The sequence below is a fragment of the Archocentrus centrarchus genome, chromosome 13 (genome assembly GCF_007364275.1).
Source record: "Archocentrus centrarchus isolate MPI-CPG fArcCen1 chromosome 13, fArcCen1, whole genome shotgun sequence".
Lineage (NCBI taxonomy): Eukaryota > Metazoa > Chordata > Actinopteri > Cichliformes > Cichlidae > Archocentrus > Archocentrus centrarchus.
Genome location: NC_044358.1, coordinates 19,443,334 through 19,460,288, shown reverse-complemented (window position 1 = coordinate 19,460,288; position 16,955 = coordinate 19,443,334). Strand labels below are relative to the sequence as shown.

Here is a 16,955-nt window from a genome sequence, read left to right as displayed (position 1 = left end):
CATGTGCTTGTGAGGGTTCAGAAATGCCCTGAGCCAACTAATTAACTCTGCACCGTTTATGGGTCTTTGTTACCTCCACCGAGGAGGTTATGTTTCTAGTAGCATTTGTGTGTGCGTGTGTGTGTGTTTGTGTGTCTGTGCTATTCTATCTGTAAACACAATCGATCAAAAAGTTTCGAATGACTTTTGATAAAACTTTGTACGGGTGCAGAATGGGGCCATGTTAACAATCCATTAAAATTTGGCTCACACCTGCCAAGGTTTGCAAGGCCAGCTTAATGATTTATTGGTCAAAAATTGACCAAAAACCTTATAGCTTAGAAACTATGATTCATACCAGTGTGACGTGCATTGTCAACAAGAGAGTACCGTATAAAAATTAAAAATATCATGTCACCTTTGACCTCTGACTTCAATTTTATATTTCCCTTCTGCCTTAAGTTCAAGTTGACCCCAATATAATTAAAGAAAGTATTGTCAAGAGAACGAATGAATCCACATAAATAAAAAAAAAAAATAATTATAGTAATTATAGGAAATTATGTCATGGACTTAAACACAGCAAATAACAAAAGCCCTGCACTCTGCACTTGTTTTTACTTCCTAGAGCATGCTCTTCAACTGGGAGCAGCAAAGTCTGGTAGCTCTGCTCTTTCCTCAAACTTTTTAATTTATTTTTTTTGTATTTTTATCAATTTTTTTGTTTGTTTTTTTCAAGTACTGATGGATACTTCTATGGGGAGAAGAGTTTACTCAACTGAAGAGCTTTTTTCATTGAAATGGAACAAATCTGGAAGATACCACACTTTTCCAGCTGAGATAAAAAGGTGCTCTCGTGGTTGCCGTGCTGGTGCAAAGGTAAAGGCTCGGAAGTGGAGATATAAGCCTTTTCTGCCAACAGTAATCAAGGGAAATGTCAACTCTCTGCCCAACAAAAGTGGAGCTGGAGATATTGGTGAAGACTCAGAGAGTACACCACAGAGATGCTTAAAGCTAGTGGCAAGAAAAAAAGTGGGGGTCTGGCTTTATATTTTAGATGGTGTAATCCTGCACATACCACTGTCAAGGAGAATATGTGCTGTCCCAATATTGAATTATTGATAGTTGGTATGCGACCATATTATGTACCAAGAGAATTGAGTCATATTGCAGCAATGCTTGTGTATGTTCAACCCAAGGCAACAAGTGAAGTTTGATTCAACTGTTGCTAGGATACAGACCAAACATCCAGAGGCACTCTTCATAATTTCAGGAGACTTCAATCATGTTTCTCTCCCCTCCCACCTGACTGGATTCACACAACTTGTTGACTGTCCTACCAGAAAAAAATAAAAGCCTTGATGTGCTGTACGCCACTGCCAAATAAGCTCACAGAGCGGCTGTCTCACCACAACCATGTACACGTATGCCACACGCTTGTGGTGCGGGCGGCCCAGGTTCACGTCCAAACTGTGGCCCTTTCCTGCATGTCTTCCTCTGTTTCTCTCTCCCTACTTTCCTCTATTCACTGTGCACTACCTAATAAAGGCCAAAAAAATATCTTTAAAAAAATGCACAATGAAGACATCAGAAGCCATCTTGAACAGCATCTTTATGTAGCAAAGAAGCATCAGTACTCCATTGTAAAATGAGAGATATAGAAAGTCATTCATACCCACAGCCATCAGGCTTTTCAATTCTCATACAAATAGCAGATGAGCTTTGACAGACATATGAATTTCCCTCTGGGATCAATAATCTTCTTCTTCTTCTTAAAGTATATTTAAAAAGAACAAAGAAGCTAAAATGAATATATACAAAATACAGTACTATTCCCTTTAAAATAAATACTACTCAGAGAGTGAGCTGCCTCAGTGGAGATTTGCACTCTCGGGTGCATCTTGTTAACTGCAATTTTTCAGCTGACCCTCACCGCCTGAGCTCACCAAGCATTTTTGCACTCCTCTAATTGCTGCAGACATGCACATACTTCAAGTGGCTTCTTAAACAATGAAGAATTCATTGCTCCTTCATTGCAATTGAAGCTGTCAATCAAAACAGTAAGAAATTCAGATAAAAAAGCTACAGAAAGAGGACAATTACTTCATTTGCCACTTGGCTTTTCTTTTTCTTTGTTATTCTTGTCAAAAGAGCTGAGATGAAATGTAGCTTACTACGGGTAACAAATTACAATGTGACAGCATGAAACTCCTCACCTTCATGCCTCGTAATCACTGACTTATTCATCAGCTGACAAGTGAAATCACAGGCTCCTAACTCTCTCCAAGACTCTTAACTCTTTTGTGTAAATTTGAGCAGGTTGTGAGAGTAAGCTATTTACCAAGTGGGGCATATTGCTCAATATTAATTGACACAAGTTACATAAAATAATGAAAACATTATGTAGCTTATTGCCTTTAATTGTTTCTTCAACTTAGTCATATCAGAGAACTGGTCGTGGTCACAGCATGTCACTGATTGCTTTCAGTTACTTCCTGGAGTTTTGGGGAAATAAATTATTAAAGTAGACCTATTACGCTTTTTCTTATCTTCTGTCATCTTGGATTTGTATGATGCCAAAGGGTTGAACCACAGGTGGCAGAGTTGAAGATGCTAATATTTTCATTGGGAGTGACCAGGAATGAGTACATCAGAGGGACAGCGCAGGTTGAGTGGTTTGGAGACAGTTAGAAAGGCACGGCTGAGATGGTTTGGACACGTGCGGACGAAGGACAGTGAATATATCGAGCAAAGGATGTTGAATATGGAGCTGCCAGGGAGGAGGAAAAGAGGAAGACTGCTGTGGCGACCCCTAAAGGGAGCAGCCGAAAGAAAAAGAAGATGAAGATTTGTACAATCCCAAAGAAAGGGGATATCCCTAACATGATCATCTCAGGCCTTCTGTTTGCAACAGGCAGCCAATCATAAAGAAGTTGGTTTAAAGGGAGGCTTAAAGGAAGAGGAACTAAAACAACTTCATTCAGATAGATGACAAATGCGAGGGCTTTGTATGAATCATACAAAGCTACACTAGCACAGGCTAAAGTAGCTTTGTATGAGTCATACAAAGCTACTCTAGCACAGGCTAAAAAAAGTATGGAGTTATAAATGAGGATAATAGGTCCACTTTACAGAGGGTAAACAGTATAACACAATCATATGTTTCCTTCAGCTGTTCAGGAGAGTTCAGGGAGCTCTTGTCCTAGACTTTTAATTAAAGCAAGAAGACAAAACCAGATCGGCTGATTTATCTGCCACTACTATGTATACTCATTTTACTTTTAAATATACAAGGTTGTGTTCCGACTCATTCAATAAAATGCTGTCCTAATGTACTGATTTACACTGGAACATTTTACAGAGTGGCCACTGATTTGTCTGCAGCAACAGAAGCAACAAAATATGTGATTATAAATTCAGGTGTCACTTTTTCACAGTTCGCCCGTTCTACTTAACCCCATAACATTTTAGATAAACACTGAGCTGCTTATCAGAGCTGCCTGAGGCCGCTCGTTCATGCTGTCCTCCCATCCAAGCACCAGAAGGCACATTATCCCATTTAAGGTGTGAAAGGCTGTGCTCCCACATAATTTATTTCCCTCCAAAACTAACACTTGTAACTGAAAGATTGTGGTTCACTGAAAGGAATAGCCCAAGGAGTTCTTAAAAGTGCCTTAGCAGGGTCACGAGGAGCTTGTAGGACAGCTTTTATTTTCATTGAATTGTGAAATTCACTGCATGGACAAACAAGTAACTCTTTCCAAAGATATCTCCACATTTGATGCTTGACTTCATCTAACATTTTGGTCTTTTTTTTTTTTTCCACAGGTCTTTACTGCAGATTTAGAAGCAGTGAAGGCCACAGCACGATTCACATTCAGCAGTTTCATACTTATCGAACTATGTAATGAAACTCTGTGCCATCCTCCAGTTATTTAATCATGTTTTCCATTAATCTGTCGTCTTTGTGAATGAAACTGAATTAAACCACTTGGATTTCATCCAGATACGCAACACTTTAAAATGTCAAGAGTAAATGAGGGTAGTGCAACTCCCGTGGTTTAGCAACAGCACTTACTTAGACACCAGAGAGAAGGCTTCGGCACATACAGCAGGACACGGCACCAGCTTGATCATCACATGTTCGGCAGCAGCTTGGAAATGCACCCGTGTAACCTTTTCAAGCACCGAGGCCAAGGTGGCCACATCACCAGCTTTTGTGCTGGGATCTCCGCCTGCTGTGTCCAAGATGTTTCCTCCGTGCACCACCAGTAGAAGCACATGGGTCTTACATTTTCTCTGCAAGGGGTTTGAAAAAGAGACATATTAAGGTAAGGACTCAAAGGGAGACGGAAAAAAAAATAAGGGCAACATTTCTTGAAAGGAATGAGTACGTCTCTGTGTTCTTGGCTACTAGTGAACAGAGGGTGCTTTATAATGGTCCTACCTCTATGTCTTCCACTCCTTCGATGCTGCTCTGAGGGGCACAGTGTGGACCTCCCAGCTGGTACAGACCCTCTGTATTAGATGAGTAAAGGATAGGGGCAGGAAGTAACAGCAAGGGAGAAAGGAGGGAAGAATAGAGACAGAGAAAGGGAAAAGGAAAAGGAAAAGGAAGGGTCACTGCAGGAGACACTTCAGCCAGACACTAATAACAGAAGCATAAATGGATATTGATTAGTGAATATGGTCAACATTACTAAAGCCTCTTCATCTCTCTCTATTTCGACTTCAAACTGTGCAGTGGTTCAATGTGCCCCGAGGCTCAACTAAAACAAGCATGAGATTCAGAAATCAGTACGCACAGCAAACAGTAGTTTTTCTGTGGCAGCATGAATAACGTAGCATAGCATCACGTGTTATAAGATGTTGGCTTCTCTGATGCAGGAAAAAGATGAAGGGATGGGGATTTTTTTTTTTTTTTTATCCCCCAGCATCTCTCCCTCTCTTTTGGAGGTGCAGCATTTCTTTGGAACCTGGCCAAACTCATTACCCTCTCCGGAAGCCTCTGCATGCTGTGTCATCCTATTCCTGAGCTCTCTCCTATCTCTCTATTTTCTCTCTCTGGGCTTAAGGCATGGCTCTGCGCTTTGCTCGCTGTTTATTTGGCCCCCTCGTCAGGGACCGACTGTCATGGGAGGCTCTCACAGACTCACGCACCGTCGGCTTCCTTCTACTCCTGCTCCCAGCCCACAGCCTGCCTCCAAACTAACTGCTTGTCTAGAACAGATCAGCACCCACAGGGGACTCAGCATACTGCACTATTTCGGTCACAAAGTAACAGGAAATCAATGGAGGAAGGTTGTTGTTTTTTTTTTTTTTCTGAAATAGGAAAGTCAGGTAGCAAAGTTTTTTCCCAAAATCTTGTGAAGAATTTGAGTGCGTAAACACTGCTGGGAAGCAAAATACTGTGGAATTTGATAGCAAATAGAAAAACTCAACTGCTTGACAAGAAGATGGTTGTATCTGCTTGTGGATTATTCATTACTGTGTTGAACGTTTTGTTGCAGCCACTTAAATACTCTAAAAAAAATTTGCCTGGTAGCTCAGTGGTGGAGCAGGCGACCACATATAAATGGCGTGTTGCGGTGCGGGCAGCGTGGGTTTGAGTCCCGGCCTGTCGCCAGCTTGCTCGCGTGTCTTCCCCTGTATCTTCTCCCCGTTTCCTGTCTCCCTGTACTATCAATAAAAGCCGCTGTGGGCAAAAAAAAAAAAAAAATTTGATTTCTAACACAAGTAAGTCTTTGTTATAAAGCCATTATTGACACCAGTTGCTGATTCAAGTCCAGTCAGAGACACTGGGCATCCAGTGACCTTGTGGCAAGGGAGTGACCAAAGTAGCTAATATTTGTATCCAACATATCACAGTAGGAAGCAGTCAGCAGTTACAGCCTTAATGATATTTTGTCCCTCCCCTATTAGGGATGGGACAAAGTAGTTAGCAATGTCGAAGGTAAGCCTCAAAGTCAAAAACCTGGGATTAAAGTAAGTGGCTAGTTACAAATGTTTAGTTTTATCAGTTCCCTAAACTCATTACCTGAGTTATATTTAGCATTCGAAATATCTAATTGTTATGCTATAGTATTATTATTATTGTCACATGGCATGGCAAAAGGACCCAAATGCAGGACTCATAAACAAACATGAATAAACAAAAATAGGGTCGCAGAGACTGAAGTCCTGTGGACATTCATAGTTCCAGTAAGATGATAGAAAACTCTGAAGCATGATAGGAACAGCAAGCAGCACAGCTGTTAAGATGATAGCAAAGAGAACTTTTTTTAATAACAAACTCAGTTAATCTATTTTTACAGAATATATTAACACTCATGAGAAAGTTACTACAAGGTCACAGACAAAGATTGCATACAGTTTACTTGTAATACATTTATTTGTACAAAAAATAAACATATTTGCTGTTTGGGGGGGGCACTGGGGGTACTAAAATATATCAGTGGTGGTCAAACGTTTCTCTAAGGGTTGATACTGAATCCCTCAACATCCCACAATCACGCTGATTCAAGCTGAATTACACTACATTCATATTTGAGGTATTATTCTTACAATATTACAAATAATCACAGGATTTTTTTTTTTTTAAAAAGCCTCCGTGGGGCCCCAAGATATTCAACCAGAGCACCAAGATTAACTTTCCTCTCTGACCCCAAATTAATGTTTTTTGCCAAAATTGAGAAAAATCCAGGCAGCACTGTGGCGTGGTGGTTAGCACTGCTGCCTCACATGCAAGAAGGTCCTAGGTTCGATTCCACCTTGGCCAGGGGCTTTCTGTGTGGAGTTTGCATGTTCTCCCTGTGTTTGTGTGGGTTTTCTCTGGGTATTCTGGTTTCCTCCCACAGTCAAAAGACATGCAGCTACTGGAGTTAGATTAATTGGTGATTCTAAATTGCCCATAGGTGTGAATGGTTGTCCATGTCTCTGTGTTGGCCCTGCGAGAGGCTGGCGACCTGTACAGGGTGCACCCTGCCGGTTACTTCCGGCGCCGCGCGAGCAGGCAGCCAGTTTCAGCAGCTCCGCACTAATTCCGTGTTTTTTCTCATTTTGTTTAGTATTAGATGTGTTTTTGTGTTTCTGTATCTTCTGCTCTTTTTCCTCATGATGGAGCAGACTTTTTTCTGGAAAACTTTGTTTTTATTTACCCTTTTTATGGTGTTTATGTTTGGAGACTGCGAGAGTGGCCACGCTCCTATTGTTTACTCTCGGGACCAGCTGATCTCCATCGGGAGCTCCGCTGTGCCTACTCCTGCAGAACGACTCGATATTCCCCGCGAACTGAGAAGGAAGAGACGCGGGAGACGTGCGGGCATAGGTCGTCGTTGCCAGGGGAGAAGGTACAGGCCCGTCATCCCGTCCATCATCATGGGAAACGTGAGATCTCTTCCCAACAAAGTGGACGAGCTGGCGGCGCTAACGCGACATCAAAGGAGCTACCGGGAGAGCAGCCTCATGTGCCTGACGGAGACGTGGCTAACCGAGCTAACCCCGGACTCACACATAAACATGGACGGCTCTCATTTGATCCGTGCCGACAGAACCAAGGAGAGTGGTAAGAAGAGGGGCGGGGGTCTGGCTGTGTTTGTAAACGATAGATGGTGCAACTCCAGACATCTAACCATCAAAGAGACGCTCTGCAGTAAGGACATTGAACTGCTCGCTGTTGGTATGAGACCGCACTATCTTCCTCGGGAGTTTTCACATGTTATTGTGATAACTGTGTATGTGCCGCCCTCTGCTAACGCTGCTGCAGCCTGCGATGTCCTCCATGCTACTACCAGCAGACTCCAAACACAGCACCCACAGGCCCTCTTTCTGATCTCAGGGGACTTTAACCACGTCTCCCTGTCCTCCACTCTCCCCACCTTCACCCAGTATGTCACCTGCCACACCAGGAATACCAACACACTGGATCTACTGTATGCCAACATCAAGGAGGCATACAGCTCATCACCTCTGCCTCCCCTGGGGGGCTCAGATCACAACCTGGTTCATCTCCAGCCTGTGTACAAACCCTTGGTACACAGAGAACCAGTTGTGACACACACAGTGAAGAAATGGTCTGAGGAGACTGAAGAAGTTCTGAGAGACTGCTTTAGCTCCACTGTGTGGGAAGAGCTTTGTGCCCCTCATGGGGAGGACATCGACAGCATCACGGACTGCATCACTGATTACATCAATTTCTGCGTGGAAAACACTGTGCCCACCAAGAGGGTACGGTGTTTTTCAAACAACAAACCCTGGATCAACTCTGAAATAAAGGCTCTCCTGAAGGAGAAGAAGAGAGCCTTTAGATCAGGAAATAAGCAGGAGCTGAGAGCCGTGCAGAAGGATCTGAGAAGGAAAATCAGGCACGGAAAAAACATCTACAGGAAGAAGATGGAGGACCAGCTACAGCAGAGCAACATCAGTGGGGTTTGGAGGAGTTTGAACTCAATTTCAGGCCACAAACCAAGCCCTAGGGTTGTGGGAGCCTTAGAGTGGGTTAACAACCTGAACCAGTTCTTTAACAGGTTTGGCCAGCCACCCACCCCTCCCCCAGCCCAGTCCCCCCTGCTGTCAGCCCCACCATCTTTAATGACTGCCAACCTTTCTTCTTCTTGGGACCTCACACCTCTCAGCTCTCAGCCATCACCCACCCCCTTCACTTCTGAGGACTCCATCTCACAACCCACATCCCCCACCTCCATCTTGTCCCTCTTAACTCATCATGTGAGGAAGGAGCTACGTAAGATCAAGGTGCGAAAGGCTGCTGGTCCAGACGGCATCAGCTCCAGGCTCCTGAGGTGCTGCGCAGATCAGCTGTGTGGCATCATGGGATACATGTTCAACCTGAGCTTGAAGCTGGGGAAAGTACCACAACTGTGGAAGACCTCCTGTGTGGTACCGGTACCAAAGACCAAACATCCAAAGGATCTTAGCAGCTACAGGCCGGTAGCCCTGACATCGCATCTAATGAAGACCCTCGAGAGGCTGGTCCTCAACCATCTACGCCTCATGGTGTCGTCTTCGTTGGACCCGCTGCAGTTCGCCTACCGGCCTGGCATCGGGGTGGATGACGCCATCATCTACCTCCTGCACCGAGCTCTGACCCACCTGGAGAAGCCTGGAAGCACTGTGAGGATCATGTTCTTTGATTTCTCCAGTGCTTTTAACACCATCCAGCCAGGACTTCTGAGAGACAAGCTGGAACTGTCAGGAGTGGACCACCACATCTCCGAGTGGATACTGGACTACCTCACTGACCGCCCACAGTACGTGAGGACACAGGGCTGTGTCTCTGACAGGCTGGTCTGCAGTACGGGGGCCCCACAGGGAACTGTGCTGGCACCGTTCCTCTTCACCCTCTACACTGCAGACTTCTCCATCAACTCCCCACGCTGCCATCTGCAGAAGTTCTCTGACGACTCTGCCATAGTTGGCCTCATCACAGGTGAGGATGACTCAGAGTACAGACAGTGGACTCAGGACTTTGTGGACTGGTGCCAGCGGAACCACCTCCTGATCAACGCCGCTAAAACCAAGGAGCTGGTGGTGGATTTCCGCAGGCGCAGACCCACCACACGGACACCGGTGAACATCCAGGGAGTGGACATTGAGATAGTGGACTCTTATAAGTACCTGGGTGTTCACCTAAACAATAAACTGGACTGGACTCATAACACTGATGCGCTCTACAGGAAGGGTCAGAGCAGACTCTACCTGCTGAGAAGGCTGAGGTCTTTTGGAGTGCAGGGGACACTCCTGAAGACCTTCTATGACTCTGTGGTGGCATCAGCCATCTTCTATGCAGCAGTATGTTGGAGCAGCAGCTTGTCTACAGCTGAGAGGAAGAGGATAGACAAGCTCATCAGGAAAGCCAGCTCTGTCCTAGGATGTCCTCTCGACTCAGTGCAGGTGGTGGGAGACAGAAGGACTCTGACCAAAATAACATCACTGATGGACAAGGTCTCCCATCCCATGCATGAAACTGTTGCTGAGCTGGAGAGCTCCTTCAGTGACAGACTGCTGCATCCTAAATGCACAAAGGAGCGTTACCGAAGATCCTTCCTCCCAGCAGCTGTAAGACTTTATAACCATCACTGCTCCCAACAAAAACCACAATAGCCTACACAATGTAGGATAATATATAATATACTGTAAATAGTCCGGCCTGTTAAGGTTCAACACACAGGCACATCATGTACATTGTATATAGTGTTATTATTATTAGTAGTATTAAGGTTAATATTGTTTGTTGATTTTATATATATTCTTTTCTTAATAGTGTAAATTATTATATCTTTATTTATATTTATAATAACTGCGGCTGCTGTTACACCCAAATTTCCCCTCTGTGGGACAATAAAGGCTGTTTCTTCTTCTCTTCTTCTTCTTCTTCTCACCCTATGTCTGCTGGGATAGGCTCCAGCAACACCGAACAGAATGGATGGATGAGAAAAGTCTACTTTTTGTTTAATTTTCCTGTGTGTAATTTAGTCCTCTGGACCTCAGGTACACCGGACTAAAATCAGCCTTTTATTACACATAAATTAGAAATCCAACAAAGTACAATAATGTCCAGAAGATGAAGCAAACTGTAGAATCCAAATACTTCAACAAAGACAACCGCAAGGTGACAGGAGATTATATTAACAGACACTCAACAGACAAACAGACAAAGAATGGAAACTGATGCTATAAATATTCAAACCACAGTGAGGACTAACCGGGGAAGCGAAAACACCTGGGACACAAGAAACAGCTGAAACTAATCAAGGATAATGAGACAGGAAGTAAAACTAACTACAAGACAACAGAGACAAATGACTGTCAAAATAAAATGGGAAGAAACTAAAGAGGTCTAAAGTCATAAACACCAAAACATGGATGAAGTTAAAACAGAATAATCACTCTAACCAAACTTGGAATCATAACCACAGAAACAAATGATAACAAGACTCAGTCTGTTAAAGTTATCAAAACTAAGCCTCCAAGGTAACAATGAAAAGCAAATTTAAAATTCCCAAAAAACAGCCAGAAACCTAAAAATAACCCAACAAAACCCACAGGCCATAACAATTATGGGTGATAGAAGCAGAACAGAAAGCATGGGGCTTGAACCTTTTTTGGGATCCTATAAGAGGAGTTGATGGAAAAATTTTCATAAAATGTTCAAATAGTGATAAAAATCTGCACTCACTTTCAGCAAATAAAACCTGAAGACACTTTAAGCTGAAACCACTCGAGAAATCTGACCACAGTCACAATAACAAAATCTCCTGGAACAGTGAAATGAAACTTTGGAGTGAAACCTAGAGAAAAATAATTATAGAGCGATCGGAGCAGTGCCAAAAAGTGGAAAGCTGAAATAGGTTTCATTACATGTTTGCATACTAATATTCCTGTGGCTGAGTGAGTGACATAAGATTAATTTGGTTGGGAAGAAAGGAAATGTTGCAGTGAAATCCAAAGGAGTTTAGATTTTTGACAGCTGAATAAAGCCACCAGATCCTGATTCGGTCATATCTTGCTGCAGGAAAACAGTACAAAATTGTTCAATCACTGACTGCACTAGACAAGACAGTAACACTGCATCCAAAAAAAAAACAAAAAAACACAGCAAGTATAAAACAAACCCTACATCTCAAATGTAGCATTGTACTGGAAAATGAAGCGGCTGCCAATGGGCAGCAAACAGCTGCATTCAGCAGATTGTAAAAAAGAAAGACAAAGAAAAGAGCAGAGCTTCACTCACCTCATCATTTGTGAAAGCAGCACACATGCTGTGCAGCTCCTGGATTCAACAGTAAGTGAGGCATTTGTCTGATATTGGAGCAAACTGACAAAATCGTGTTTCTATTGGCGCAGCTCAGTGGTATAAACTGCCTTCCTGTGGTTAAAGCCAAACCATTTTTTTCATCTAGAGCAGATTTTTCTGCTTTTGGGGGGGGGGGGGGGGGGGGGGGGGGACTCCTACAATCTGCGTTTCTTTTTCATTTTCTCGTGTTTCCTCTCTCAGAGGTCCGAGTCCTCCCGGTCAATATGTGCTTTATGAAGCACGTATTGATCTAACCCAGAAAATACCCAGTGGGAAGTTGACAATGCCCTAGTTCAGCGGCACCGTGGCCATTTCCAGTGGCTCTAAGCCCAGGCAGGCACACACTGACAGCAGAGTGTGTCAGTGCATCTGTTGTCATACTGAGATATTTTATAACTTATCTATGAGAGACGGGAAAAGAAAATTGACCTAAGGAAGAGGGCTGCGAAGATGAAACAGCTCTACAAAAAAAATCTCCAGGAGCTGGATGTGAAAGGTTGAAATACTGACATATTGATCCGTGTTAGGATGCCTCTTGTGTGTCATTCTGCCGGTCTGTAACTATGATTTAAAATGTCATTGTCCATAAAAGGGTGGCTTCTTTTTGTCCCATTTATCACCTTGGATTTAGCAGATGGGAGGAAAACAACAGCAGCAGGATGAGACTAACTTCCAGACAACAGAATTATATCTTCCCCAGGGTCTATGAAGATGGCAGAACGCATTCAAAGTTTCCTGTCTGTTGGATTGTGATTCACCTCATTACAGAGTTCTAACCCTGACTCTAACTCTATCCCAGGAACCCTGCGCTCCTGGAAAGACGTGAACAGAAAACAGCAGCATTTTTTTCTTTTTCTTCCAAATGATTTTTTGCCTCTACATCTTTAATTGGACAAGACGTGCTACAGATTCAAGCAACAAGATAAAACGTGTGACACAGAACAAAGCCTCTTATTAAACTTGTTATTTATTATGAACACATTGTACTACACAGGTGTGAGATAACAATCCACAAAGACTGTATTAAAAAAAAACACTTTATTCAATAGAAGAACAACACTGACATATTAATGACCTTGTGCAACTGATAGGGTGAACATGTTGTCAAAGAATTTCAGTATTTACTCATCTAACAACGTACACTGCTCAAAAAGAAAAAAAATAAGGGAACACAAATCAAACATCTGATCTTGATGATCTATATGCCTCCCCAGACCATCACTGACCCACTGTCAAACTGGACATACTGGATGATGCTGCAGGCACTAAAGCCTTTGCCACAGCATCTCAAGACTCTTTCATATCTCTGTCACATGTGCTAATCGTTAACTTGCCTTCATCTGTGAAGAGAGTGGGTCACCAGTGGCTGACCTGCCAGCTCTGGTATTTTCTAGTGAATCCCAATCGAGTTTAGTCAGAAACACGAGTCCACTGGAGGCCATTCTGTAGGGCTCTGGAAGTGGTCCTGATCGTACAAAAGAGCAGATACTGGTCCTGCTGCTGGGCTGATGTCGTTCTAAGCTCCTATCCAGCTCTCCTCATGTAATGGCCCATCTCTTGGTATCTCGTCTACACTCTCAAAACTGTGCTGGGAGACACAGCAAACCATCTTGCAATGGCACTAATGTAACATCCTGTAGGAGCTGGACTACTTGTGCAACCTGAATAGACTGCAGATACAGTCTCATGCTCCCAGTAGTGACAAGGACACTAGCAAAAAAACTAGAGAAAAATGAGTCAGAAGGATAAAGAGAGAACAATAATGTGGCCATCACCTGCAAAACCATTCACTTTATGAGGGCCTGTCTTCTTGTTGCTTCTCCAGTGCACCTGTTGTCACTTTCATTTGCAGCAAGGCAGCTGAAACTGATTCACAATGATTTATCCTTCCCAACTAGACAGATTAACATCCCTAAAGTTTAAAGGACTTTGTGTTATACTGTGATGCTCGAGTGGCCCTTTAATTTTTCTGAGCAGAGTATTTTTTCATGAATGAATGAAAACAAAAATCTCCTTTTAGCAAAAATGTTTTGGTTCCAACAAAAAAATGTCATGCTTTTGAGAGCCAGTTACTCCATAATCTCTGCTATGAACTGCTTTCAGTAAAAAATTTAGGATTCTTCTCTAGGTAGATAAAGCTTTCAATGTCTTACATGGTCTCAGTCTACATTGTTAATAGGTGTTTCTCTCCCTAATAGATAAAGAGCATTTTCAAAAAGTTTTGTGTGGTGGTATTTAAAATGCTGATAGGAAAAATTATAGAGATGAAGCAAAGAAGTCATGCGTAACTTCGTTGTAAGTATTCACTATGTGCTCATTTGGATTAACACTGTCTCGTAACTGGGTGAGCAGCCCCTCTGACCCCTGGCAGGGTATAGGCATGCTAACAAACTCAGCCATCTGTTCACTGCCGCTGGCATCGGGGTCTTCTGTGCTGCCCTACTGCGTAAATACTCCAGGGGACCCCACCAGTCCTACTGCATGACAAACCTGCTGGCCAAACACATCAGCACATACAAACACACACACACCATAAGACCATGCAGTGTATATACACTGACTCCAACCATCAAATGCACTCACAATCTGTCCCTAACAATCCCAGCTGCTCCCCATCTACATGCCATGGCTCCCGTACAGCAACACACACTAATGCACAAATCTACAGCACACAGAAGTGAGGCAGCAGAGACCAAGGGAGGATCTGAATATTAACTCATTTTTAGTCTGTTTATAATTTGCATCTGTCTTATTCTGGCACATCCAATAAAAACAGTTTACAAATCTAGCCTGAAATATAAAGAAACTTTAAAGAAATAAATGACAATGAGCTATGTTTTTTACCCACCTCTGCGGTATCTTACAGAAGTTGCTACTGAGAGTTTACTAATGAATTAGCCAAATTACAGACTATAGGAAATTTGTTTTGATGTTTCACCTTTATTGTTTTCTGAATATATTTCACTTTGACCAAACTGACTGCTGTATGGGGAATGTCCAGGTAATGCTTCCATCACACGCATTTGCGTTTAGTGCATTTGCAAACAGGTGGTGTTGCTCTGTGCTCAAACAGTGACAATATCATCATGAATGAACAACCTAAGTAAATATGCAATGTTTGATAAGCACCACAGACAAAATCTGCATTTTTCCTTGTGAGTTATAAGCTGTCATTTTCCCACGACTACTGGATAACTCCAAGCAAGTGCATACACACTTAGGTCCACACTTAAGTATTTGGACAATTACACAAAAAAAATTGCCTCTGTACACCACCACAGTGAATTTTAAATCAAACAATCAAGATGTCATTGAAGTGCAAACTTCCATCTTTAATTCAAGGGGTTTAACCATTCACTGGGTGAGGAACTACATATGGTAACTTGCTTTGCACCATAAAAATGAAATATTCTGGGAAAAAAAAAGTCATAAAATTACAACGGTTTTGTAATATCCTCCAATATCCACACTATGGTTGAGGTTTTAAATTTACAAGCATTTTAATTAGTGCTTTGAAAAAGGTTCACAAAAATATTGCATTAACTGTTAACAGGCATTGTTTCTATACAGCATCAAAATAATTGGATTTTTGGACAGTTGCATCAGTACTTGTCAGTCACCACAGTTTGCTGGGTACACCTTGCTAATGCAGAGTTAGCCCCCTTAATAAAGGGATGGGCATGGTCAGCAACGATACTCGGGTATGGTGTGGTGTCATACTTAGTGGCCCAAAGTGTGCCAAGAATACATCTCACATACCATTACACCACCAGCACAATGAACCATTGATACAAAGCAGGATGGATCCATGCTTTCATGTTGTTTATGCCAAATTCTGATCCTGACAGATTTGCAGATGACAAACCTGCAGCAGTTATGTGCTGTCACGTCAATATAGATGAAAATCTTTGAGGAATGTTTTCAGCTGCTTGTCTGTTAACACTGCTGCTTTGTGTGGGTTGAATAACAGCTTACAGCTACCCTTCAGTGGCCTTGCTGCCTTGCTGAAGAATTCATGGTGGCACACACAAAAAAGTTCCCGGTGTAGGCAGTCTATGATATTCTGCTTTTCCTGGTAAACCTCTATGTCTGGGGAAAGAGTGAGACACCTTCCTGTCCCCTTTGCTCTGTAAGAGGCTCCTTGGAACATCTTGTCAGCAGCCTTCTACAAGCTGACAGAAGTTGGATACAGAGGCTTTGCAGGATGCTCATTCTGCAAAGTCCTCACGCATTTGAGTGTTACAGGAGGGGCCAAGAGGAGAAGCCATTCAATCTGTGAGCCACAAAGTGGCTTTGGATTAAGAGGGCTGATCCATCTTAAGTAGGGGCCTGATCAACCCCAGCTGCATCACCTGCATGAAGGTGTCTGATGTTGCAAGACCCGAAACATCCGATGACCCCCGAAACGACGATGTGTCCCGGTAGATCCTAGGAGATGCTTCTTGTATACTCAATACAGACCGAGAATCTTTGAGGAATACTTCCAGCTCCTTGTCTGTTAACTGTTAAAAGGGTAACAGCAAAAAAAAAAAAAATCCCTGTATTGTGAAAAAAAAAAAAAAAATCAGGAAGACCAACATACTGTAACTGCATTTTTGCAAACAGTGTTAAGCTGTCATTTGGTTGGAATGTTAAGTGGCAGAAACCAAGGTAGCCACATGCCACGTCTACAACGATTTATTATAGCAGCACTTATAGCAATGCTCGATTAACATTTCTAAGCAGAAGAAATCTATGTGGAGCGAGAGGTGTGGCGTACTGCTTTGGGCTTTTTCCTTCCCATTTCATATCTTCGTTCTCACTCCTGCTCGCTCTTCCTTTTACCCCCTCCTCCCACCCCACGTCGTGGGGCTCCAGGCTGCGACAGTGTTGTTTGAGTGTGATTATCTGTTCTCCATGTGCGATCACACAGCCTCTTGCTTCATATCCTGTCAGACAAGCATTCTCATATGCACACAACTGCAGGCTCCATGCACATGCAAACACACACACACACACACACACACACTTACGGTTAAATTATTTTCACAGGCATGAGAGTACAAATAGACAGAAACAGAGACACAAAAGTGCCTCTGTCAACAAAGGCACGATAACAGCCAAAGAGCTGCAAACATTGTGGAGATGAGGCTCTGGCTCATTAGCTCAACTGAATCTTCAAAGG

General features: G+C 42.9%; 1 protein-coding gene across 1 annotated transcript in view; it reads right to left on the bottom strand.

The window, feature by feature from the left end:
- pitpnm3 (PITPNM family member 3) overlaps positions 1 to 16,955 on the bottom strand; it is a 115,440-nt gene that overhangs the window by 42,541 nt on the left and 55,944 nt on the right. Inside the window, exons 4-5 of the mRNA XM_030744689.1 lie at positions 4,427 to 4,497; positions 4,058 to 4,278 (exon numbers count right to left, since the gene is read on the bottom strand). Of these exons, the coding sequence (XP_030600549.1) occupies positions 4,058 to 4,278; positions 4,427 to 4,497 (292 nt within the window). The remainder of the gene's footprint in view (positions 1 to 4,057; positions 4,279 to 4,426; positions 4,498 to 16,955) is intronic.